General features: G+C 39.6%; 1 protein-coding gene across 1 annotated transcript in view; it reads right to left on the bottom strand.

Moving 5' to 3' along the window:
* The window catches only part of LOC106937683 (dedicator of cytokinesis protein 3-like), a gene marked incomplete at its 5' end in the record, with an annotated part of 44,283 nt that extends 19,182 nt beyond the window's left edge, over positions 1-25,101 (bottom strand). Inside the window, 28 exons of the mRNA XM_015019325.1 lie at positions 91-191; positions 320-395; positions 572-666; positions 809-907; positions 1,026-1,172; positions 1,933-2,060; positions 2,175-2,367; positions 3,661-3,831; positions 4,259-4,340; positions 4,459-4,559; positions 4,662-4,745; positions 5,798-5,895; positions 5,978-6,149; positions 7,323-7,429; positions 7,542-7,704; positions 7,803-7,927; positions 9,864-9,989; positions 11,001-11,089; positions 12,096-12,243; positions 12,330-12,390; positions 13,026-13,107; positions 13,287-13,441; positions 15,298-15,339; positions 16,603-16,687; positions 17,562-17,710; positions 20,021-20,117; positions 22,910-22,965; positions 25,002-25,101. Coding sequence (XP_014874811.1) covers positions 91-191; positions 320-395; positions 572-666; positions 809-907; positions 1,026-1,172; positions 1,933-2,060; positions 2,175-2,367; positions 3,661-3,831; positions 4,259-4,340; positions 4,459-4,559; positions 4,662-4,745; positions 5,798-5,895; positions 5,978-6,149; positions 7,323-7,429; positions 7,542-7,704; positions 7,803-7,927; positions 9,864-9,989; positions 11,001-11,089; positions 12,096-12,243; positions 12,330-12,390; positions 13,026-13,107; positions 13,287-13,441; positions 15,298-15,339; positions 16,603-16,687; positions 17,562-17,710; positions 20,021-20,117; positions 22,910-22,965; positions 25,002-25,101 — 3,132 coding nt within the window. The remainder of the gene's footprint in view (positions 1-90; positions 192-319; positions 396-571; positions 667-808; positions 908-1,025; positions 1,173-1,932; positions 2,061-2,174; positions 2,368-3,660; positions 3,832-4,258; positions 4,341-4,458; positions 4,560-4,661; positions 4,746-5,797; positions 5,896-5,977; positions 6,150-7,322; positions 7,430-7,541; positions 7,705-7,802; positions 7,928-9,863; positions 9,990-11,000; positions 11,090-12,095; positions 12,244-12,329; positions 12,391-13,025; positions 13,108-13,286; positions 13,442-15,297; positions 15,340-16,602; positions 16,688-17,561; positions 17,711-20,020; positions 20,118-22,909; positions 22,966-25,001) is intronic.
* Between the last annotated feature and the right edge of the window lie 705 nt (positions 25,102-25,806).

Genomic DNA, 25,806 nt, shown 5'->3' with positions numbered 1-25,806 from the left:
ATACATTGTTTGAAATCTGATAAAAATAACAATAATAATAATAATAATAATGCACATGCTTATTTTTTAGAATTTGAGAGAGGCTTTTACTTGTCCAGGGTTTTCTTTCTCTTGGCAGGAGGGAGTGCTTCCAGCTGCAGACTGGGCTGGTTGATGTAGAGGACAGTGAGGCTGAAAAAGGAGTTCCACACCTAAAATACAAAGAGAAATCCACATAATTAGCAAGTAATACCATTTAAATGATTACATAAAAAGCATAAAATATCTAGTGGTTTTATGGAGTTATGGGTTTTCATCGTTTGCAAATGCACAGACACACCTTGAAATCAAAATCTCCCTCGGAGAAGTTTTTGTGCAGCGCCGGAGACAGAAACTGAGTCGTCACTACGATGACGCTGCAGAAATACGACAAAGTGTAAAGTAAAAACAAGCCGGCTGCCAAAAGGCGAATTTAAACACTTGCAACACAAGCATCACCTTCGGATGAGTCTCTGGATTAGAGAGCTGGCTTTGTTCACTCACCATCTGCGGGATAAAAACCGTACAACAGAAGCAAAGAAGCAATACTTACTGGCTGGTTAGGAGACGCATGACGCTCCAGTCTCTGGGGAAGATAGTCAGCTTCATCAGGTTTCGAAAAACACAGAAAATCTTCAACAGAAACTCCTGCGGGAAAAGAGGCAACAAAAATCTGCTCAGTCCAAGTGTGCAGCCAACAGACGGCAGTACAAACTTTCCCTGATGTCAGCTCAGGTCTGAAACTGAGAGAACTGAGCAAAGACGTTATCAGACTTTTAGACTCTCTCGCCTTTAGTTCCTCCTTGCTATGGAAACTGTTGAGAAGGTGGTGGAAGTGGATCTCTGTCATCTGTCTGAGGAGAGAAAGGAGGCAGGAAACGTACTCCCCCTGCAGAGAGAGAGAGAACAAGTACGAAAACACATAAATAAACCTGCTCAAAATAATGACTAAAGTTTGCGGAGTTTTGTTATCATCCTTCAAAGGGGCAGATTGAGTGAAGGCTTACCGTTATCTCCGCGGTGCACTGGGGACAGCGTTGTCCTCTGGATGTCTCCACAGAATGAGATTTGCTCATGATGGACAGCAGAGTCTGCAACAGCACATCCAGAAGGCTCTCCACCATCATTTCCACTTCTTCTTGAACAGAGGACTCCTGAGAAGACAGTCAAATTAAAAGAGGATGAGGAAAACTTTAAACCACCATGAAGTATGTGATTGATAAAGTATGGCGCCTAGGCTACATTCACACAGCGGGTCTTCTGATGGGCAATCAGACTAGTAATTTATTACTACTGCAGTCACACTTCTGTGTGAACAGTTTATGACCCCAAAGCAACCCGCATTCTCAAAAGTAATAATGGATCGATTAATTTGATCCATCTGTGAATCGATTTAAAAGTTGTTGAGCAACGGGAGCCAACGTTGCTCAACGTTGAGCCAACGTTGAGCTCAACGTTGTTTTTCCTTCTTCATAAAAAGAAGGAAAAAGCTGAGAAAAAATTAAAGTATAACTACTAGCAATGGCCTTTCGTGGAGCACTGATGTCAACTTCTGTAGACTAGTCTATTTGGAAATGCAGTCAGATGACGTAAAGGTCAGATAAATGCAACATGATCGTTCTGACTGCAGATGCTTTGAAAACTATGTATGCATGTACTACGTATTCAATTTAGTACCACAAATGGAAGTAAAAGATCGAAAGAAGGACAGAAGGAAGGGTAGCAGTAGGATGAAAAATAGCGTATGGAAATAAAAAAGGGTTTCTGATCTCTATTTTAATGTGTCATAATTATTTGGACCTGGAAAACCTTTAAATAAAGTTCAATAGTTCTCTGTACTTACACACACTGGAATACTAAGCTTAGTAGAACTAAGTAACCCTGTAATTATGGACTTGGTAAAGTGTACTGCACCATGGAGCTGGTCTTGATTATTGAAAAGATGCTGCTCAGGATCCCAGAACAAATGAGCAGCTCCCTCTGCTGGCGCAGATGTAGATGGATGTGATGCAGGACGACTGGCAGCAGAATACTCCGGGACTCTGAGGCAACAAGCAGTGGGGGAAAGCAAGCAGAGAGCGATGAGGCGAAAAGCAAGATTATTGTGAGGTAAAAAACAAAAAAAAAAGATCCTAAATCCTTCATGTTTGTCTCACCAGGAAAGAAGAAGAGTCGGCTTTCAACTGTACGAGCAATCGACTGAAGTTTGACCACGTCCATGGACTGACCAATGTCCACTGTGCTGGGCATGCTCCCTAGTGTGCCCCTGACATATTCAGCTACCTCCTGAACGGTGAACATCTGCAGCAGCTCATCGAAGATGTCTGGAAAACTGTTCAACAGTGCAGCCTATGGGGGCAGAGGGCGACACTAAGAAATCATTTACAGCACACACATATGAAAAAGTGTCTGCATGAACACCCTAACAATGACACTTAACATTTAAAAAGATATAAAATATACAGCAACATTATAATACTTAAAATAAGTAGAACAAGCAGATTGCTACTGATTCTACATGACTTTTCTTCAATAAAAGCCAAAACTATAGTTTATCTATATTGTTTAAAACAAAACCAGTTTCTGAAAAAAAAAAAAACATCCTGTTGGAGAGGGCTGATGGCTTCACATCAACTGCTGCATTGTGGATCCAACACATGGGGGCGCTGTAACTTACTGAAAAGGAGGAGAGTCAGGAATTATGACCGCAGAAAAGCGTGCAGCTGGTCACGCCTCTAAAGTGTCCAGGATCAAGCCATGGACAGAGCAACAGTGACAATAAGGCACTGAAGCCTCAGTTAAAATAATATCTAAAATAAAAATTACACCAACACTAATACGACAAAACACAAATGAACAAAAATCATTCTATAACAACAGCATAACCAAAGGAAATATATAACAAAATGACAACTGGTAAAAGAGGAAAAGGACTTTTTGTGAAATTAGAATATCACTGAAAAGATCATTTATGGTAGAGAAGGAAAAAAATAATAATTTTATACACATAAAGTGATCAACTTTAAGTGCTGATTAGGGTTTACAGCTAATAAAAAAACAACTAAAGTTTACTAGAATATCAATAGAAAGCATTTAAACAGAAATGTCATGTTATGGTCGACATGATTATGGAGAAGTGTGCTTCCTTCACAGTCTTTGAGATTCTTCACAAGGAGGCTAAGCAACAACATGCCATTGATAATATGTTGCCTTTTTACTAAATCTTGTTGGAAAATTGACTAGAAGGAAAAAGTATGACACAATTGTCACCATCCTCATGTCAAACCACTCCTGAACTAGAGACAAAGTCAGAGACATTGTACCTGAGCTAAGAAGAAAAAGGACTACACTAATGCTCAGAGATCCAAAGTCAAGTTTTCAGATGAGGATCACAGTCAAGAGGAATATGATAGACCAATTAATCTGGACAATTTGGATGCTACTATAAATAAAACAACCCTCACAGGAATATGTTTCTATTTGCGATACTCAACGATAAATCAGCCGGAAACATGAAATGCAAACACTTGAAATGTACCACCGTGCTTGTAATAGCATTGTCACCTCCGAAGCGGTTACACATTTGTACCGTGTGTATTTTGAACCCCAAACAGTGAAAACGTTTGACAGGATGTGTCTAACCTGTGTGAAGACAAGATTCTCTGAGCTGCGGCTGTCCAGACTCAGGACAAAGCGGATTGACTGGAAAAGCTCCTGGATGCTGGCCCTGAACTGCTCCTCCTCCATCCCACAGGTGGCCCTCGAGTACAGGATGCGAGACTGGACTATGAACTTGAACAGGTACTCCAGTGCCTGTGGTGAATTAAGTGCAGGATACGGACGGAGACAAACAATCAGATAACCCACCGTACATGTCATCTCATACTTTTAGATCCCTGGCAGAGGAAGCAGGCCTGACCACCAAATCAGTTTAAGGTTAAAAATCAATATATGAAAGAAATGATTGCAATCGGGCAGCGCGGTGAAATATCTTTTACCATTATCTTGTCACAAAGGCCACATGAAAAGGCCGCACTCTTCCCATCAATACCCGCAGAGCTTCACAATGACTTCCTTTCAAATAAATTGTGCAGGGAATTTACTCCCCGAGTTCCTCCTGTGGTGTTGCATTACTTCTTATCAGCTCCGTTTCTGTTTGACCATTTCCTCTTTCGGAGCTAATTAATCCCCACTGAAGGAGCCTGATCGGAAGAAGGAGGAAGCGAGTGTGATACTTTACCCTCATCGCTTCCTGTATGTGGTCCTGCCGGACTACCTCAGCCGAGCGGTCCATGTACCACTTCAGGCATCGAATCAACTCTCTGCAGACAAATTAGCTGGAGTTAAGAAACTTCACAGACATCATAAATGAAAAAAAAAAAAAAAAAAGTTTTAAACAAGCTGCAGATTGAGAGAAGAATAGGGTCAGATTTGCTTTACTTGTACGCCAAAGCGCCGGCAAAGTGGTTTTGGATGTAGGAGTCTATTACTGGTCTGAAGTGGTAGAACCGGCTGTCCCTGAGCAGGTTAATGATGAACACCTGAGCACACAGATATACACGTTACATCCCATCTCCTCTGCAGAAAAGTCACAAGACATGATTTAAAGTGTGAGCGCAGCTGCGTTCTTTGGATGCCCCTACCAGAGACTGGAAAACGAGCGGTCCGTATTTGTCCGTGTTGTCATCTAAAAGACAGAAAAGTGTATCCAGGACATCTCTCAGGAACTGCGATGGGGGAAAAAGTAATAATGTCAAAACAACTGTGGCATGATCTAAAACAGAATCAAAAGAACCTAAAAAAAATTATAGCCCCTTCGGTTTAAAATGTAACACGTTTTCATTTATTCTGAAATTATAATATGACCTAACAGCAGTCTTAAATGCATTTCCATGTATTCAGAATATGAAAGATGTAGAAAACACTTTTTTTAATCCCATCAGTGTCCGTGAGTTTCCGATCAGTAATCATTGAATGTTGATGTCAACTTTCTCATAGCCATTCGTCGTACTGACCCTGTGTGACCCTGTGCTTTTACAAGATTTTTTTTGGTGTGGTTTTGGAAATTGACGGTCTGACGGGACAAGCCCCTCCCCCCTCACCCACTTCCCCGCTGTCTGACCGTGACGTTTTCCGCTCTCTTCCTGAGTGTCACGCTAAGGCTGCTGGAGGGTTAAACGACTTGGTTACATAAAAGATGTGGTCGACTCTACTTGAAAACTGGAAATGGGTCTTCATTGTGTCTTTCTGATGGATTACGATCTAAATCATATGGCCACTTCAGATCACAAATGGTTCACCGGGCACAAAATTAACCTTCTTCAATAGGCTTCGCAGCCCCCAGATATAAATCTCATAGAAAACCTGAGCAGAGCTGAAGAGAAAAAGAGTATGAGAGAAAATCTCTGCATAATCGATTGAGAGATTGTGCAAAGAAAAAAGGTGAACGATTACTTTCTTGGGAAATGTTAAAGATTAGTCTAAGTGCTCTTCTATCGACAAAAGGAGATTTCAAAACATATAAATAGCAAGAATGTCAATAATTCTATGTACTGCATTTTATTTCATGTAAAATTCCCCACTGTACTCAAAGGTTCAATTATTCTTTTTATTTTTCAGTTTCAGATTGTTTGACAGTAAAACAGATAAACGTGTTTCTCGAGGTTGTAACATTTTTTACCAGGAATGCCAGTGATGGCGAGAATCGCTGCATAAAATTAAGAAAGAAGGTAAATAATCCATTCATTCCTCATCGTCTCAGAAATAATGGTGTGATGACCTTCACAATCTCCTCTCCGCTGATCTGTCGCAGTCGACCGAGGATGTCCAACACCCTGTCCGGATGGGCCTTCCAGTTCAGGAGGGCCAGGAGGTCCACTAAAAATTAAAGTAAACCAACATTTGCCGAGTTGAATCAAGTATGAAATATGGAGGACTGGTGTGTTAGCTGGTAAATTACCGTTCTGAGTGAGTTTTGTGGAGCAGAGGATGGTGGAGACCCAGAATGTTTCTTTAGGGCTCCTCTGGAAAGGCAGGTTGGCTGGCAGGTTGGGGCAGCTGTTGAAGTCCTCCTTGCAGCAGGGGAGGCTCAGGTACAGCCCCTGGTTGCTGAATGTGGCATTTTCATCACACTAATGAAGGACGGACATGGGAAAGGACTGCTCAAGTTTGGAAAAACATTTCACAGCAAAACGACCTTTATAGGAACTTCATGAATGTTTTGGTTTATTGATGTGTTTCATAGTTGCTTGTAGGGCAAATTCAGCATATTAGTAGTGTGTCACTGAAAAACTAAGACAATTAATTATTAATTTGAAATGTGACACTGAAATACATTTTAAACATAAATTGAATAAAGAATACATTTTTTAAGAAGCAATAGATATTCATCTAAAATCCTAATATATGCACACATTGAAAGAGTGCAGAGAATACTTACACTCAACAGACCAAGAGCCTGTACTTTATCTATTATTAATTCAGAAATAGAAGCAACAATTCACTTTCATTTATATAAACAAAAATAAAAATAAGCAGGTAATTGTTCGTGACGTCTTTAGTTCTAGCAGTTATTAAGTAACAGGTTCTCTGGTTTTGGCCATAAACTCAATGAACCTGTTTTGTGAGTCGCATGTGAGTTCAAAACCATTTAGTTTATTCAATGAACCAGATCATTTCTGCAGAAAACTGGTGGGACACCACAGACTAACTGCAGAAAAAGGTAATAACCCTCGCAATGCACACATTTTCAAGTAAGTGCACCGTTTAAATATTTATCATCTAGGATTCCAAAAAAAAACAAACACAACAAACTGGAATTATTTGGTATCTAAAACGTAGATGTTAATCACTTGAATACTCTTATAGTGTTAGTAATTACACAGCAACTACTATAGATATACAATTATTTATTTTATGGCTTCAGCGTGTTTCTGAACCACTTCTTAGAGCTACAATACATGCTAGCATGTTAGCACCTGCCCGTCTTTCTAAGCATTCTTTGGAGAACAAAGTGTCCAGAGTTGAGAGAGATCAGACTGCACAAGGTAAGACAGATAACACAAGAAAATGACAGACAACAGCCCTGGGCCAAGCTTGTTGTGAGATATTTTTGGATCAGTCATACATGGCTGTTGAGTTCATAGAGGGAAGAGCAGAAAGGATCTGAAGTCGATTTTTTTTTTTTTAAAGTTAATATTTTCCATTGCAAAGCGTGATTTAAAAAAAAGTATAAGATGTGAAGACGATACAAGTTAATTCAAGCTAAATATACATCCAATGTGAGTGTTATGGCATCGCCGTACCTTGTACACATACAGCTCATGGACCTCGTCTGAGAGTGTGGTCCCATCCTCTCTCATCAGAGGAGTGAAGGCAAAACCAAACAACTTTTTCTCTCCTTTGTCTTTAGCTGAAAAGAAGAACATGATATCATGCCTCATGCACATGTTTGGATAGCGCCGATTTTGCTTTTTCTTTTCCCCAGAGGGTTTGATTGTGACAGAGCTACAGTTGTGACTCACTTGAACAGTGTCTGAACTCAAAGCGAAGGTGGGACCCCCTGAAACGGTCGATAGGGATGGGCAGCTTGACCATCTCGCTCCAGCGAGGGCTGTTGTTGTGGTAAAGAACGAACGAGCGATACTCCGAGGTGCTCGGCTCGCCGGTGCCCAAACTGATGCAGTCCTGCAGAGGGAAAAGAAGCATGGGAAGAAGGTCAGGCTCGCTCTTACTCACATACTGATGATATGGGACATGAGAAGTGATGCACGTGTGTGTCATACTTTGAGCGTGTCCCCGTCAGCGTAGAGAACATACAGGGTGACTTCAATGTTCTTCTGGACACTCTTGCCACCCCTCTCAAACTCCCCTCGTTCCAGGGTCAGATACAGGTCATTGCGTGTATCACCTGAGGCAATTAAAAGTTTGGAGATGCTTTGTTTAAAGGCAACTGCACTAATTTTACACATTCATCCCATAATATTGAGCCTCTTATAGCTCCAGAGGGAGCTACAACTGATGTTCTTTTTTTTTTTTTTTTTGTAATTAAATGTAATTAGATGTAATTAAAAAGTAAACTGGATTAAAGCTACATAAGGGAAGTAGAACCTCTCCCAAAAAAGTAGACCGTGAAAATGTCTCCTTCATCTGCTCCACACGTGAACTCCGCGTGGTCAACATGAATAAATAATCTTCGTGAATCACATTCTGCGCCACTGTTCTTTTTAATTCAAGATGACCCTGCTGAGTTGAAGCACGCGCGGCCTCATGACTGCCTCAGCACCTTTTTGTAAGATCAGTGTTTATTGAGACAAACATCAGAGGCAACACTGGTGAAAGATATTGCTGTTATTTATAAAATCTGATTATTGTTATTTATATCAAGGCCATTTCCTTTGGGACAGATGACTCACAAGGAGAGATATTGGGGAGGCATTTCAAGTGAAGCAGAGAGAAGCAGGAGTGGAAAGGAGAGGAACGAATTATAGATGGTCAGTACAAACAAAGAACCACATCGTGAACGAATGCTGTACTCCGAGATAAACTCAAGCCTCACTGTCTTTGAGCTTGAGGACTGGTGCCCTTTGTGCCTCTTTACAGATTTTCTTTGTCTATTTATTGGTCACACATGTTTTGGATGACCGAAATAATTTCATAACCTGAGTAAATCTGCAACGTAGTTGAAAACATCAGTGTTAGTTTACCCATGTTACCTCATCAATTAACTGTGATAAACCACATTTATTTAAGCTAGCTCCAGTTTCACAAGCCACACTCAGGCATGACTATTCACCTAAACAGAACCTGTCTGACAACATGAAGTAGGCTAAAATATCTAAAAACAACAGCACATCATGCCCCAGTCTAAAGAACGTCAAGAAAAGATGACAATGTCATGAATAACTATCAGTCTGGAAAGGATCACAAAGCTATGAAGGCTGTAAGATACAAAAGGCTATTATTCTAAGAGAAATCATAGAAAAGAGGAGAGCCTTCCCAGGAGTGTTTGACCTACCAACATTAGTGCATTGACAACTGATCCAGGATATCAGAAAAGAACCGAGAACATCTGAAGCACTGGAGGCTGCAGCTGCTCCAGTTATTTAAGGTCAGTGTTCGTGACTCAACAACAAGGAGGAGACTGTACAAAAATGGTCTCCATAAGAGAGGTTAAAACCTTGACTTTGTCTCTGTCTAATATTTACCAAAAAAATATTGTGATGACCTTTTAAGACTTTGGAAATACCATTATGTCGACGGACAAAACAAGGAAAGTGTAACATTTTAAAAATGTTGCATCTGGCACAGCACTTCAGAAAAAGAACATCACTGAAGGAAGCTGATAGAGTGAGAGAGATGATACAGTATGGGAGACAGCAAGAAAAAGAGCCCACAATATCATATCTACAGTCTAACATAGTGGTGGTTGTATGGTGGTCTGGGCCTGATGAAAGATTTATTGTAAAGACCTGAAGGCAGTCGTTACACCAACCAATCTTTGGGTTTAGGGATCAAATACTTTTTCACAGCTCTGTAAATAAGCTTAGCAGCTGAGCTATAGCTTTTAATCTCATGCATTGTTGGAAAAAAATCTCCATAAATCTAAACCAAACAACACAAGTTACTGTTTCCAATTATACGTTCCTCTCTGCAGATCTCTGTTTCCTGCTGTTTTCCCCAATTCTGTCTTACATCTCTCCTGCTCTATCCACTTCGACATTCAAGTGCTTCCTGTTTACCAGCATCTGTGACCTTCCCCTCCTTCCTTTCCTCTGAGCCATCTGGCCTTTGGGCTCCCCCTCCTGTCTGCACCCCCTACCCCCTGCTGCTCTTTGCCTCTTTACCTGGCAAGATGACATCTGGGAAACCCAGTTTGCGTGTGAGCGCCAACGCCCTGTTGAACACAGCCTGGTTCTCCCGTCTGATCTGCTCCAGCTCACCTCGCAGCAGCTGCAGGGAAATGATGAGGCCTGCAGAAAGTGGCAGCGGGGGGTTTTAGTGGCCACATGTGGATGTGGGAGGGTGAATGGGAGGGTTGAGGAAAGAGGACAAATAAAGATAAGAAAGTAAAAAAATTGAGGAAGATAAAACAAGAACAGAAAAGAAGAAAGAGGTGGGATTTTTAAAGGACAACAGTCAGGATGTTGTCAGGATAGAGAAGAAATGGCCATAGAGATGCGATCAGAGCCCGAACAAAGAGAGGGGAAAATGTTAAGTTATTATCAATTGTTGCCATATTCTTAGAAAGAATTTAAATATAAATATTAATTAATATTTGAAATCATTGAATATTTGCAACTGATCCCAGATAGTCTTCACGGCGCACACATGGCAACGACTTGTCAAAGAGAAGGAAACCAAATCTTTAATTACCACTTTCACTCTAAATGGGAAAATTAATTACACCTATAAAGAAAATTTACAAATGGTAATGTAAAGAATAAACATAGGCACAACTATTTGTAATATCAAGCTGGTTTGTGATTTAAAGGTATGCCAATGCAGCAGATGTGCTCTGACTTCTTTTTGCTACCAGTATTATAACCCCCTGCTGGTAATTAGAAAAAGCACAGGGTCAACAAACTCTTTCACTGGCTTCAAAAAGCTCAACTGTGTCCATCTACAGCATAAACTCTATGATTTTATGTTTTTAAATGTTGATACTTGGTTGTTAATCAACTATCTGCTATGTCAGCAAATATCCAAACTAGTTGGACAGCTGTTTTTCTAAGTAACTACTGCAGTAGTAGTTGTCAGGGTGGTTGTAATAAAATAAAAGGTTTACAGTTTCCCAAATGTACAGATTCAGTTTGTTCTCTATAAATACATTTAAATCAATATTAATCTCTTCTGTATTTTTACAGTGTGATAATCTCAGACTAAACCTATCGGTGGAAAAATGTGCACAGTACATAACTGACGAGTCAAGAAATGTTTCCTAACAATAACCTAGAAGGTTTGTGATCAGAAAACACATTTACCATAATTGGTGCTGGGAGCTGAGTACTTGGTGTTGGACTTGCGGATGATGTTCTCGTGGACCTGGTACCACTCATTTTCGTTGTTGCAGCTGGGGAGAAAGAGAGTCGGACAGGGCTGTTTACAGCTCACCCGCTTCTAAATCCAGATGGAGGTTTTAGGACTGTGTGCATGGGGACCACATGAACAGCATGCGTCCCAGAGCAGACTTCCTCCTGGAGAAAAGGTAGCAGCAGGGGGAGTTGCTATCAAGCAGCACATTAGCCCAAATGCACAGCTCACTAAGCAAACCTGACAGCCAGCTCTCTACCAGCCTTTTTCATTACTGAGGGCCCAAAGGCCCCTGGGAAAGGCACGAGGAAATGCACAGACTGGAGCCTTATAGGAGCCGACAGTTTGGAGGCAGCAGCACTGAATCACTGCTTACTTTTTTAAAAGGAGGAGCTCTTCACGTTGCCAGAGAAATCCAATAAAGACATAAGCTCTCTGTTCAAGAAATCTTTCTTTCACGCGGTGCCGTGGTGTTGTCCTAATGCAACTAAATGGAATAAGTGCGTGAATGACCTCTGACCCACAGAGGAGGCAACAAGGTGACATTTAAGCTGTTGACTGATGAGAAAATATGCTGAGCTTGGTGTTATGTTGCTTTGTCCTCTAACTTTGCTCAATTATCTTTCTGTCATCCCGCTCCATCTCTTTGCCTCTTCCTCTCCATCTCCCTCCTCCACTTTCTTGGCCGGTGGAAAGGAACAGCTATCTGTGGCGAAGCCTAACAGCAGAAGCCAGATTCACAACATGCCAGGTGCCCTATATCCAACCCAGGGCGAGGAGCTATTGATTTTCCAAAGGACACTTCATTATCATTCCGGTCAAAACACACCAGCACCAACACTGAAGAAACAGGCTTTCACACACGTACAAAACAAAATCCACACTTATGCATTAATTACTGCAGAGAGTTTATAACTTTTATTTCCGAAAGGACACACAGCCAAACTGCAAAGTGAGCCAAGCAAACTTGAGAGGAACAACATTTTCATCAGGGATATCAAAAAAAAAAAAAAAAAGCAGACAAGTAACTTCAGCTGCATACTCACGTGTAAACTTTGAGTACAAAGTCCTTCTCCTCTTTGAGGTCTGTAATGGTGTGGAAAACATCGCTCATGGCAAGCACGGCACATCCATAAGGTCGTCTATACTGGACGTGTGGGGGGCCTTTCTTTGAGTCATTCAGCAGCATACGACCTGGAAACAAAACAAGGAGACAGTGCCTGAGAGGAATACAACAAGATCTTAATCCTCCAGAAAGTGAGTTTGTTCTTTGTATTTACCAGTTCTTATTACATGTGCAACAATGTACAGGTCTCTCTTCAAGTCTTTACTGCTTAGGTCCTATGGAAGAAAAAATAATATAATATATTGGATTATTAGAATAAGAAATGGTAAAATATTCCTCACATTTTATCACATTACAAAATCAAACTTCAATACATTTTATGAGACTAATGCAGAAGCCGGCCAAATGTTGACAGGGCAGAATCCTCAACATAATTTGATTTGGAGGACCCACCTGCAAATATTATCTATAGATTTAACAAGTAGGCCAACAATGAATTCCCTATATAGCCTGTTTAGCGATGTGTTTCGACGGTAAAAGTTGAAAATGTATTGTAAGGATTGGGTTATTTCCCATTTACTCATTTAATGTTGTAGTCATACCCAGTGAACGATGTTTTCAACATGCTGTACAAGTTAACGTTAATTTAAAGTCAAAATTTGCTCATTCTTGCTAACTTTAGCTCAAAGTTCTGAGATACATATTGTCTAAAAAATTGAGAGCTCTGAGGCCCTCTACTGGTCTGGAGGCCCTAAATACACAGGTTCACTTATCTCCTCAGCCACCTTTTGAATGTAAAAAAAATATATATATATATGGCGTGTAAATATATCATGACAAAATACAATCATTTTCAAGGTCTGGGAACATTTTCACAAGGCATCAAATGTCAAAATAGAAAGTTTCTCACCGTAAAGAGTGCACAAAGGCGATCAACTTTCTCTGGATTCTTTGGTCCTCCATTTTTATTCAGTTTCACCATGAACTTCTCACTGCAAGAGAAGCCAATTCACAGTTTCAGAGAGTCTGTCAGCCACAAAGTGCCTAAGTCAATCTGCTGGACTGAGACAGCATGTGTGTCTAACTGTGTCTGTCAGCTTATGCACACATACAGTATGTACTGTGGGGCCAATGGAGGCTGCTCTATTAGCATTGGCATTGGTATGTGTACCTGATTTGTTTGGCTTCACGAGAGTCATATAGAGAGAAGAAGACGTCTGCGTCTTCACTGATGCTGTTGTAGGTGAAGCTCTTCAGATTGATGAAGAGGTGGTGTGACACAGGGATGCGACAACCATCGCCATGACGCTGCCTCATGCTGTCACCCTGGTAATTAAGAGGAAAGTGACCGCTAACAAGTCAAGTTTATGCCAAAGACAGTCAAACATTTGTCCTTTTTATATGATGAAATAAATAAATACATGTGTATTTTCTTTTCTGCCATACTGTACAGTGAGTTTTGCCCAAATTAGCCATTTAATTAAGCAGCTACTCATGGAAACATGATACGCTCTGATTAAGGACTTCTTTGAGCAGCAATGCACCAATCAGTCAGAAAGTTTTCCCTTGAGCAGCTATTCCTGATGGAACAATCAGTCTCTTTTTACTGCTAAATAAATGCATAAGAACGTAAAAATTCAACCTCATATGGTTTGTACATGCATCATCAAACTCCTTGTTCTTTGGTTCGCTTTGATTTGAGATCAGTAAAAACCATTTGAAGGTTAGAAAAACATGCTTTGATGAATAAGTGGTGATAACCAGGCAGTTTCTTTTTTTCATTTTACAAGTTAGTTTGTACTTCTTAAAGAACACAAAACAACAGAATATGGAAATATGAACATTTTGTGCAATAATAAGCCCTGCTCTGTTTTTGAAGAATGCATTGCTTTTGTTAAGCTAACTGTTTTTGTTAAGTTTTTACGCATTGAGATTCATACATACAGTATGAAATTACATACTGTATGTAATGACATCATAATCTTTCCATTTTCCAGACTGGAAAGATATAGACATGAAGATTTAAAGTCCTACACACATGATTGCCTCCAAGTGCAAATCAGAAAATAGGTCAGAGTTCATCAAATTGAGCTGCTCTGAGCTTTTGACATCCTGGGGTGAGTTCTTGCATCGATTCTGTACTGGCACATTATGTGTGATGTATGTCATGTAACATAGCTGTGATACTTGCACCACAGGGTTTTTAAAAAATCCCCAAAAAAGCTGTGGTACCTTGACTTTGCTGGGGTTCAAATTGTATTTGCTGCAGTGTAAAATATGTAAGAAGGTGATGCTTCCTATTCAAGCACAAGAAAGAAAATCAAATGGACAAAAATCAGAATTTACTGGTCAGACCTAAAAGAAAATTGGAAATTATTTCCGGTAAGCACTTATTGGTGCAACTTTAACTTTAGGGATGCTGTCTGGTTATAAAGAAAGAACTATATATATATATATATTTATCAAGAAACGGCTTATTCTTTGGGGCATTTTAATTAGCATTTTGCAAAATGCTAATGAACTAAAGAACCTGGAGCATCTAATTTTACTTTTTATCATCAGTGTTTGTTACATTTAATAATTAAAATTAAACATCTTTTTCCATGTATACATAACTTTAAAAGAAAATTTAAACCTATTAAAGTTGAAAATTGATGGACAAGGCTGACTGGTGCATCTCCAGTTTTGTTTTCTGTATTACTTTGATTTTTACAAACGACAACAATCATAAACGATAAAGCTTTCTTAATTTTACTTTCGTTTCACAGTATAAGGTAGATTTAAGAAAAAACACCTAACAGCTTAAAATATTGCACCACGTTTGACTTGCATACACAAAACATGTAGCAAAAACAGAAAACTGAGATCACAAAGCTGCATATTGCCACAGAATGCTCACACACCAGAAAAATTTAGTGGACAAAGTATTCTCAGTTGGGGGCATGAACTGGGGCATATGTGATCCCAGTGGGAATCAATGCCCCTCACCCTTTGGTCTGAGTAACTCAGAGGCCACCAGTAACATGCTGCAGGAAAACCAAAACTGAAGTCTAGAAGTGATATGGATATTCTTTTGTTACATATTCTTTCGGAAAACAGATTTAAAATGGGAGTTGAGAAGAGATGAAGAGGATAAAAAGTGTGACAATTTGATAAATAAAGAGCGTTAAAAACAACTGTACCTGGTTTGTGCTTTGCTGACCACAGTGTCTGCTGGATACATGCTAAAAAAAAGTACATTTCAAAGGAAAGAAGTGTTAGATCCCTCTATTCAGTTTTTACACATCCCACACAGCCCTGAACTTATTTACATTACAGCAGCCTCAGAAGCACTATAAGGGCCTGATGATGCCTCTCTCGATTCTTCAAATCTGACAAGATTTCACCTACGTATGCTGCACAACGGCTACACTAGTGTTCCTGCAGAGCAAAGAGAAGCCCACACGAGGCGAAACGTGAGCATGTGGGCAGGGGAATAGGACAAAGCCGGCATCGCCCCCACACATACACTCACAGGCGAAGCGCTCTCTGCTCGGCAGCCTGAGAGAACACCCATATCCGAAGAGGTGCCAAGGCCTTGTGCCCTGCCAAAGACAAGCTCACTTTCATCACCAGAGTCAGGAGGCTTTCTGGCAACGAGCAGCTACACTGTTGTTTCTGCACAGAGCATTTAGTGCACAAACATTCTGCGTGTAAAGCTGAGAAACATGGCAATGGGATAATGGGAGGCTGCAGGGCAGTTGGACAATGTTTTCACCAGCATATGGAGCTGCAGCTACTGACCAGAAAGGATCTCCCTCCTAGATAACAGTCTCTAGCAGAATTACATTAGATTTCATAACATCTGTGCTGTAATGTTTCTAAAATTGGATCTGCTTCAGTAAGTCTTCTCTCTCTCTCTCCCTGTTTGTGTATAGGTTTGGAAGTCCCACATCACTACAACCAAACTACATTGGAGCCATTTATTTATAGAAGCATGTCTCTCAAGTGGCTTTTGGCTTGGAAAATATGTAATTTATGTTTAAAAATGTTTATGTGTGGGCTTTCCTATAGCTCCACTTGGGGCTGTCACTTTGCATTATGTTTGCATTCACAGCAAACCATCAAACTTGCGAGAATCACATGCATGCAATAAAGGCACAAGCTGACAGAACATGAGATGGCTCCGAAGGCAAAATCGTGCTTTCTCACTCACTGTTTTTTTTTTGTTTTGTTTTGTTTTTGAGTCATCTTCTTATGGATGGTTTGATAATCAGTACATTCACACATCCCTAGACATCCAACAACACTTTCCTGTCTGAAAATCCCAGTGGTGCAATAGCACAAAGGTACACTGTAGGTACAAGAGCTCATAGTGTGCTAGTCACTTAGTCATTGCTATAAATACACTTAATGCAAGCTGCAGGGACACTTTATCACCATTTCACAGTCCAAGAAGCGGACATGTATTTGAAACATGTGAAAGATGAGCAGTAATTTTTTTTTACCAGTTTGTATAACTCCGACACGCTGATCTGATCCGGATCCACCATTTCAAACTCTTTTCTGGGAACGAGGTCGAGGCCGAGGTGCCTGATAGAAAATAATCAATGGGAATAAAACAAAGAGAGAGACAGAGAGAGAGAGAGAGAGAAAGCACATTACAGGTGTTAGACATGTTCACTGATCGGGCATGACATTGTGACCACCAGGCTAATTGTGTGTTAGTCCCTCTTTTACAGTAAAAGCTAGACTAACATCCAAGAAGTGTGCTGTAGTGTCTGGTGAAGTGAACAACTTAAGACTTCATGGAAATAAACCTGGAACAGTATGTAAATTTAATGGTGCATTAACATTCATATACAGTCTACGTTTATACAGCATAATGAATTTCCTAAAGTAGGCAAGATCCTGTAGCTTCAAAGGCTTAAATAATATCTATGTAGACATTACCCTTTTTTAACCATAAAATCAGATCAGAACTAGTCTCTGATCCCTGCTCATTGCATACTTTAGCGATGCTACAAGCAAAGTATGACACATCACAGACTCTGTGACTTTTTCTGCTCTTTCAGGCACTTCAGTTGGACAAAAGAGTGTATTAATGTACAATCTTATTCAAACTAATGCTCCTGAGCTGAATCCCTCATATCTTTTTTTTTTTTCTCTCTTACAGATCCCTGAGAAAGCTCAGCTGGAGTTTGAAGAAGATGACTGTAAAGTTCCTGCAGGCGGATTTGCATTGACTATAAGCAGCTTCAGAGTCACTGATCTTCTAAATGACCATGAAATTCCATCAGTGAGGTGCCGCCGCACGCCCACATCCTGCGCTGTACATCACCCTGCTGCCAAAATATAAAAACTGATTCTTCTGGAGCCATCAATTAGGAACAAATGTTTACAGTCGAGGATGCCGTCAATTTGCCACACTCACTTGATTAAACACAGTTGTCAAATTATTACTCACTCGTTTCCCCAGTCCAGCCGTACGGTGATGTGCCTCTTGATCTCACGAGTCTGGTCCTGAGCGAGGTGGCCCTGGATGAGCTGCCGACGCAGGTCGATGAGCTCGTTCATCACATGGCGCAGTTTATGAAACAGATCCACCTTGTGTTTCTATTAAAGAAGCCGAAGACGGCTCGGTTAAGACATAAACAGGTTAACTAAGCTAAAGAATGGTAGCAGGAAACTATAATTATGTAACAGCAGCAGGATCACTATATAATATAAATTTACCCAAAGAAGTTTTTACTTTTTGGCCACTCTTAAATGGTTTCGACCAGAAGTGCCAAATTAATTTTGTTTTTGGGCCATGTCAAGATCACGAATGTCCTCAAAGGACAGAATGTATTGTTAAAAGCAAATTGTTAAAATATTAATAGACTACTCTGCATCTGATGAGTACATTTTAAAATTGAACATCTTTTAATATTGATGTAATTTGGATAGTATTTAAGCACTAAACTATAATCTTGAAATTTCTATTTATGTGGCTCTCTTGAGACTAAAGGCCACAGAAAAACTTATGGCGGGCTGGATGTGGACCCCGAACCTTGATTTTGAAATATGTGCTCTAGACCGTCAAACAATGCGTTAGACCAAGATAACCTGCGCAAATGGCATCCTTTTCACGTCGCTTTGGAAGAACGTAGCCCACAGTCATTTGCTAAATTGTTTGAGTCACATCAGATAGTTTTTCAGCAATTGGGAAGGCATGCTAGAAATAAATTACCTTTTGTCAAAATATCACAAACTGCAGCCTGTTGAGTTTGCTGAAAGTGGGATTTATACTGTAATCATATGTTTTGTTCAGATGAGACAGATATTTTGCAGCAGCAAACATTTAATGCTGCTGAATATTAATTCACATGTGCAAACCGACACCAAAAGTACTCAACAAACACAAAATCAAACTTCTGTCAAGTATTTAAAGTTTTTTTGTTCCATAGGGTGCCATATTTAAAGACACTGTATATCCATAGTTAGGTCTCTGTTGTTTAGCTTATAGGTGATAGCTTCTAAGTAGATGGGAAGAGTCCTGGTTTGCATGTATGAAAGAAGCTGATACTGGCAACATGTCTGCATCTAAGTAGGTCTGTGTCCACAATCAAGACAATAAAGCCTCGTTTAAGATGCTCTGATCCACTCCTCTGCCAGCATATGTAAGTCCTATAAGTCGTATAACTGTGTTTTGAGCCCACAGGTTTTGTTAATGAACTAATTAAGCAGAACAAACTTCCCTTACATGTCTGCTCTGACCTCAACATAATTTCATCATCATTTCTCATAAACCAAGGACAACACTTTTAATTTCTCTATGTTCTGTTTTCCCTAATGGTACGTCAAGCCACATTAGCACCCAGGTTTGTTTACATAAATGCAAAGATTAAGTGCTCCACAATGGCCATGTAAGTTTAATGAGGATAAACACTGCATGTTCTCATAGGCTGCTGGCTGGTGAAAACAAAGAAAATTGTCAGGGTTGATGAGTCCTTTGGGGCCTCGCTTCTGTAGGGCTAATTACGCACATTGTAAGAAATACACAGTTATGCTTAGGTCATTGCTCCCTGAAGTAACACCATCAAACCTAATAGGCAACAGTGAGGTGAAACCTACAAACATCTACCCAGTGCAACATCCTATTATTATGGATAGCAACACGGCCCATTCCACTCAGGGGGTGGGCACAAAACGAGCACAGTTAAATCAAGGCTTCACATTAGTCAAGCTTCAGTGGAAGTTACATCATCACACCAATGCCTCCGGCTGCTTAGCTGCTCAGAGCATGAGCAGTCCTCAGTGAAAGGTTATGTAAAAACTCAGAGCCAGCTCTGCAACGTAGCCACTCAGCTCCAATCTCTAAACCCCACCAACCACGTCTGCCTGCCCCCTCGACACTTAGTGGGATTAAAGATGCTTTGGTTTCCCAGTAATCACTTTTTCCCCCAAACAAGTAAAGCCTGACTAGAGTCAGTGGATCTTAAGAGGATGCAGTAGCTGCATGAAGCAGCCCAGGATCAATCAATGCCGGAAAGACGCACCATGAAATAGGACACGGCGGCCTTTATCTGCCCAAACACGAGCTCTAGTCCCATGTTGTAAATATAGATACATAGTTTTCAAATATTTATTGTAAAGAAAGTTCAGCCCATTGGTCAGATCAATATGCTGTGAGACAGAAACTTAAGGGACTTCCACTGTAATATTTTATGTAAATACCTAGTTCTGCAGTTTAGGTAAAGCAAAACGCCTCCATCAGAACCCCCTATCCTGCCTAGAAATGCAAATTACACAACAATTTATGCAGTTTCCTTGCCCTTGATGTTTTAGCTCCCTTGGATATCTGAGTAGAGTTAAAACCGTACTCGCTGTTATTGTTTTATGTGCTTTCTTTTGCAAAATGTGCTGTAACACATAGCTACTGACCACATAGAGCTGCTTCCACAGAATGCCCCATTCCTGCAGCGTTGAGGTGGTCTCTGTGATGATGGGATCCTCCAGAGGCACCACTGTCTCACACAGCCTGGGGTGAAAATGGAGAAGAAGAAAAAAAAATGTTTAAATTACACATTGCTTTTCACATGTTGCGTGTTATGACTCCAAGTGTTCCAATAACATAGACATAAATGGTAATAATTGGTGAAGAAATAGGGCTGCACAGTGGAGCAGCTGGTAGAAATGTTGCTTTGCAGCAAGAATGTCCTGGGTTCAAATCCCCGGGGACCGAGACCCTGGGATCTTTCTGCATGGAGTTTGCATGTTCTCCCCAAGTAGATTTTCTCCAAGGATTTCGGCTGCCTCCCACAGTCTAAAACCATGAATGTTTTAGACTGTGAATTGCCCTTTGGTGTGTGTGTGCGTGTGTGTCGAGATACAGTAACCTCCAAGTTATAGTCCATAAGCTTCTCCACTGTTGCCACAGTACAAACTTCAGTACGTTTGTTTATGTGGGAAACACTCTAAAGTACAACCTTATGAAGTGATAACAATACAGGGCGGATTCTCAGCTCTAAGGTATATAGCTCGCTCTACACTTAACTGAATTGCGAACCTCAAACAACATCAACAAACATCTCTGGTACAGGAAAGAAATGAGCTGATGACAGATTTTCTACCTGCAGCGTCCAAACATGACATAAAATGCAACTTAGAGGAAAAGAGATTTTCCTCACAGCTATCTGTGCTACATTCAGGTACTTCTGAGACAATTTGACTTAAAGATGTGTTATTGTAATAAATGGGCACAATCTTGCTTAAACATTTTTTTTTTAATCAACACTGATTACTCTCCAGTGGTTACATTGTTGTATAAGCTATCTACCGAAGCACTGCTAATGCCTCGTAGGGTTTGACCAACTGCCATATTAATCTGCCATATTAAAATGTTTACCTTCCTTAAGGACAATTATGCTAAACATACAGCCAGAGCTACAGTCCAGTCATTAAGCTAAAACATGGAGTGATGTCAAAAGGTGACATCACATTTTCACACCATTTCAAATGTACCTAAAAGACAACATAAGTACACAAAATGCAGTTCCTAAATGAAGGTGTTTATTGTTAAAAGAGAAAAAAATCTAAACTTGACCCTGCATAAATTGCCGATTTACGTGATTTACGTCTCAACCTCCAAATTTATGGTATAATTTCTAACATATGCACACACAGTGATCATGAAATTGTGGAATTCACCATTGCCTGAAATGTTAACTCTGGTCTCAAGAAAACTAAAACAGGCTTTTCTGTGTAACCTATCAACCAATGAAACCCAGTATTCCAACACAAATGCTGCAAAACATTATTATATCTCTAGACAGAAATATGAATTAGTCTGGTTATAGACAGAATATTTAACAATGCGCTAAATTAAAAAAAAAAAAAACAGATATTCCTTCCGTGTTTCCACATTCATTATGTGGTCGCTCAGAATGTTATACTGACCACAGCAAACATTTAGCATTGTTCGTCCATAGCTTGCATCTTTCACTTTTCTGATACGTTTATGTGACAAAAAGGAGGCCTCTCCAAATGTTTGATTCATTTATTTTCTAGAAAGTATGAGTAATTTGGTAACAGGAAACACATCAGTAAAGGTCAGATCTCTTGTGGTGCTTTGCACTTTGCTCGCAAAGCTCTTGAGTGTGCTGCAGAGAATTAAATGTAGCACTGCATAAAGTTTATAGTACCAGGCGAGCATCTCCATCTGTAACACAGTGTGGGTGGCTGATTGTCTTTGGCAGGGATGCTTTGGGAAAACTACGCAGATGCAGTAGGTGTGTCACCTCATTAACTTCATTAAACAGTGAAGCAAATTTCCCAAAGAGCAGATTTCCCAAAGAACTGCTCCCGCAGCGAGGAAGTATAATAATGTGTATCTGAAAGTCTGCACTTTTACTTGTTTGAGTGAGAAGTCTTCCTTTCTTGCAGCACAATTAGAGGACAAAGTTACAGTGCCTTGTAAAGTGTTCTTACCCCTTGAACAAAGCGTGTGGATACTCCTTCAAGGTGACGTGAAACTTCTACAAAATCAAATGTCCCAGAGAACAGCCAGCCTCAGATTGTTGAGTGATGTCAAATTAAGTCAAAGAGTGAAAAGGCCTGCTAATTTTTGTTCCTGTTCGTACTCTGATCAGTGCAACTGTGGCCAAATAATTTATGCCCATAGTGATGTCAACATCAATGAGCTGACACTGGTGGAACTGCAAGCTGCTGTTCTGTTCAACTGGAATCGATTGTATGTGTGACAATTGATTCCAATTGACAATGGTGCTATTCAAATAAAATGAACTGCATTTGGTCTCTGAAGTGTTAAATGACTAAAATTATCTGCAAACCAGTGACTTTCCTCATAATGATACTCAAGAATAGATAACAAAGTGGATTACTAATCTCAGTTTGACATACAACACATTATATTTACTTTTTGCTTAACTCTGATTGGTGGAACCCATAAAATGCCCCATGTGTCTTTAGAAGCAAAACAAACCGGAAACATGATCCATCCACACTCACTATCAGAAGCTGGTCCGGTTCTTCTTGATGTTGGAGTTCAATTTTCATCCTCTGTCCAAAACTGCACTTTTGTGCTTTTCAGATTAATATTTTGAGACATATTTTATTGTGTAGATTTAGTCACATGATACATTGAGAATCTGAAAACCTGGAAGTCTGACCTTTCTTTTTTTTGGTTAGCAGGAAAAAGCTCGATAACTTTTAACAAGCAGTTTTGACCAGAAAGGGAAAACAAAACAAAAACCAAGAGGATTGTCGTTTGCATGCCCTCTTCTAAAGATTTATATGAATGAAGCGACTTACCCTCTATTTGTCACTGTAGATTTCTTTAAGTGGACATAGCTGACAGGAAAAATACCCTGTGAATGGATAAAAGAGCAGAGCTGTTATAAAGTGACAGGCCTACATTAATGCCCCTGCTTTATAAAACCAAAATAGTCATTTATTATGTTAGAGTCGCAGCTTAATGTGCTTTGTGCTGCACTGGTAAAAAGAAATAATAATGGATTTTTTTTTTTTTTTTCATTTTAGCTAATGACCCAAAACATACACGAAGAGTTCAGATTTCCAGCTCTTTCTTTTCTTTTTTTCATATTTTGACATTTTCTCTTGCCTGTTTACATTTTCTGCACAAAAGGAAACAACATGAAAAGCTCAAACTGCTTTTACAAATCGCAGAAACAGGAGGCACAGCGGCCTGCAGGATTCCTATTGTGGTTCAGCTTAGCAGGGGAAAGGCCTCAGAGATTGAGTGTTCCCAGCTGCAGACGCTGAAGTTCATGCCTTTATTTTTTTGTATTCTAATCTGCCAGATGTGAAGAATTGGCCAAAGCGAGAACAAAAAGAAAAAGGAGGAAAAATTCTCTCAGCACAGTGAAACTGCACAGGCGAATGGATGTGGGCAGACTACATAACAAAATGGAGGGGTGTTGGTGAGAACTGTAAATAGCTGATGGGAGTAAAGAAGGACAGCATGTGGCTGCTAACACCTACATTTACCAGGACCTGACAGTTTTTATGCTGTCTTTAAAACAGTCCAGCACATAATAGAACAGCTCAGCCTCTAATACTTTAGACTCAAACCAAGTATGTACAGACAGAAAAAAATGTATACAGCCCTTCGATGGATTAAAAAAAAAAAACTCTGCTATTTGGGTTTCACATTAAACTCTTTATCAATATCTTCATATTGAACATTAAAGTACCAAACTGCTCTGCCTCTGTCAAACTATTATATACACAATGAGAGAACTACAAGAATTGAATGTGGGCTCCTTTGTCTTCAAACATTATTTTTGCTTGATCAAAGACATGACAATGCAAGAGGTATTGTTACATCTGGATTGCAACAGTCACTAAGGAAAAGATGCTCATTCTTGTTCTTTTTTTTCCCTCCCCTATCAAACCAATTCTGTGGTACAATTTCAAGTTTCAGAGGTAAGTATTTCCCCCCCACGACAGCTCATGTTAGCACCAGAAAAATATGGTACTGGGAATATTATTCTTCCTAAAGTAAGCTTTTTTTTTTTTTCTCTTAATCTACCCCAATATGAAAAAGAAATTTGCTATTTGCATTGAAATATAACATCAAAGGCTGGTGATTAAAATTATGGTTTTGTAAATGCAACTTTTGAAGTGTGGTTTAGGAAACTTCTATTTTTGTCAAATGAAAGCTACGTTCTTTTCACTGTAAAAAAAAAAAAATTCTCTCCAATTTTCAGTAAAATACAGTTGTGGTTGCTAGAATTTTACCGCATAAATATGACAAAATTTTACCATATTCGTACAGTAAAATTCTGGCAACCACAGCTGCGGGAAATGAAGAGACATTTTTTTACAGTGTAATTTATCTGGTCACAAGGTCTCTGTGGCAAAGACAGATTTATTTCTGTGCTTCAAGTCCCTACATCACAGTGTCACAGAAGGAAAATACATTCTACTAAGTAAAGTGAGGATTATTAATATTTTTATGATACAAAGTCTCCGACATTTACTTGCAACCCCCTTGAAAGTGCAGAAAAAACTATTTCTAAATAAATGATCTTTTATTGCAGAACTATAATGTCTGCATTTTTTTAGAAAATTCGACACTTGAGCTCAAATTTTATGTAGCAGACAAGAAAAACAAAACCCTACTTTAAGAAATAGATGCTTTCCACAAAATCATTGGTCCAACGACTATTGCTGCTGCTGACAATCTAAACACAATAAGTGTAACTGAGCAATATTTCCATCAATCCAATCATTATCTTCCACTTAATCTGGGATCGTGTCATAGGAGCAGCAGCCTAAGCAGAGAAACCGAGCTTTTATAATTAGAAGTGATTAAACATTTCATTATTATTTGCAAAATCTAGTTGAAATTGAAATTTAAAACAGATTGCAGTTTAACTACCTTGATGGATGGCTTCTTGGTGGAAAAGCCTCTGTACCAACCTAGAGAAAAGGGAGAAGCAGGACAAACATGAAGCAAGATTGTTGAGAGGAAAATGAAACTGAAAAAATTTTTCCCATTTTTTTTTTTTTTTTTTGTTCACAGTGAAAGAAAAAGTTTATTTCTTGGAAGATAAAGGTCATATTATTGTACTTTTTTCTGCAAGCGGCTAAGTTTTCTTAAAGCATAGACGGAACAGACAGATCTCTAACATATGCTAGTTTCATCTGTTAGCAAAGCTTCATTAAATGTAATAGCTTTCTGGATGCTTCTTGCAGTTTCACACTTAAATCTGCCGTATCTAAAACACAGCCATTATCAGCGTGCATGTCTTCATATTCTAGTTGTGTAGCATTTCAGCAGCATTAAGTGGGACTATTAATGTTTTGACTTCTGTTCTTTGTTTTTGAGCTATTTAGTTGATGTGTTGCCATTGCCGGATGGCTCGCAGTTGTTGGGTAGAAAGTAGTGTCAGTCTCTTCTTTTAAATCCCACAAAATGTTTTTGGTCGTGAATTTGTTCTTCACCGTGGGAGAAAATGGATGTGAGAAGTGACAGAGTGTAAAAAGTGTGAAATGTGTGAGACTTGACAGCCCTGGTTTTTTAAGCCTGCTCCATTAGTTCTTTTTAATACTGCAACATTTGTCTGCTTTGAGTTGTGCCATCAAATGTAGTTTTATTTTTTCTTCCAGACTGACAAAGAGAACTTGACTCAAGGTTCCACATGTCTTCCAAGGCATTTTTTTACTTGACCCATATATTGTAA

This window comes from Poecilia latipinna, unplaced genomic scaffold (genome assembly GCF_001443285.1).
Source record: "Poecilia latipinna isolate Pla-1442-1.1 unplaced genomic scaffold, P_latipinna-1.0 Scaffold2410, whole genome shotgun sequence".
Classification (NCBI taxonomy): domain Eukaryota; kingdom Metazoa; phylum Chordata; class Actinopteri; order Cyprinodontiformes; family Poeciliidae; genus Poecilia; species Poecilia latipinna.
Note: the sequence above shows the minus strand (reverse complement) of the source record. Positions and strands in the feature narration are given on the sequence as shown.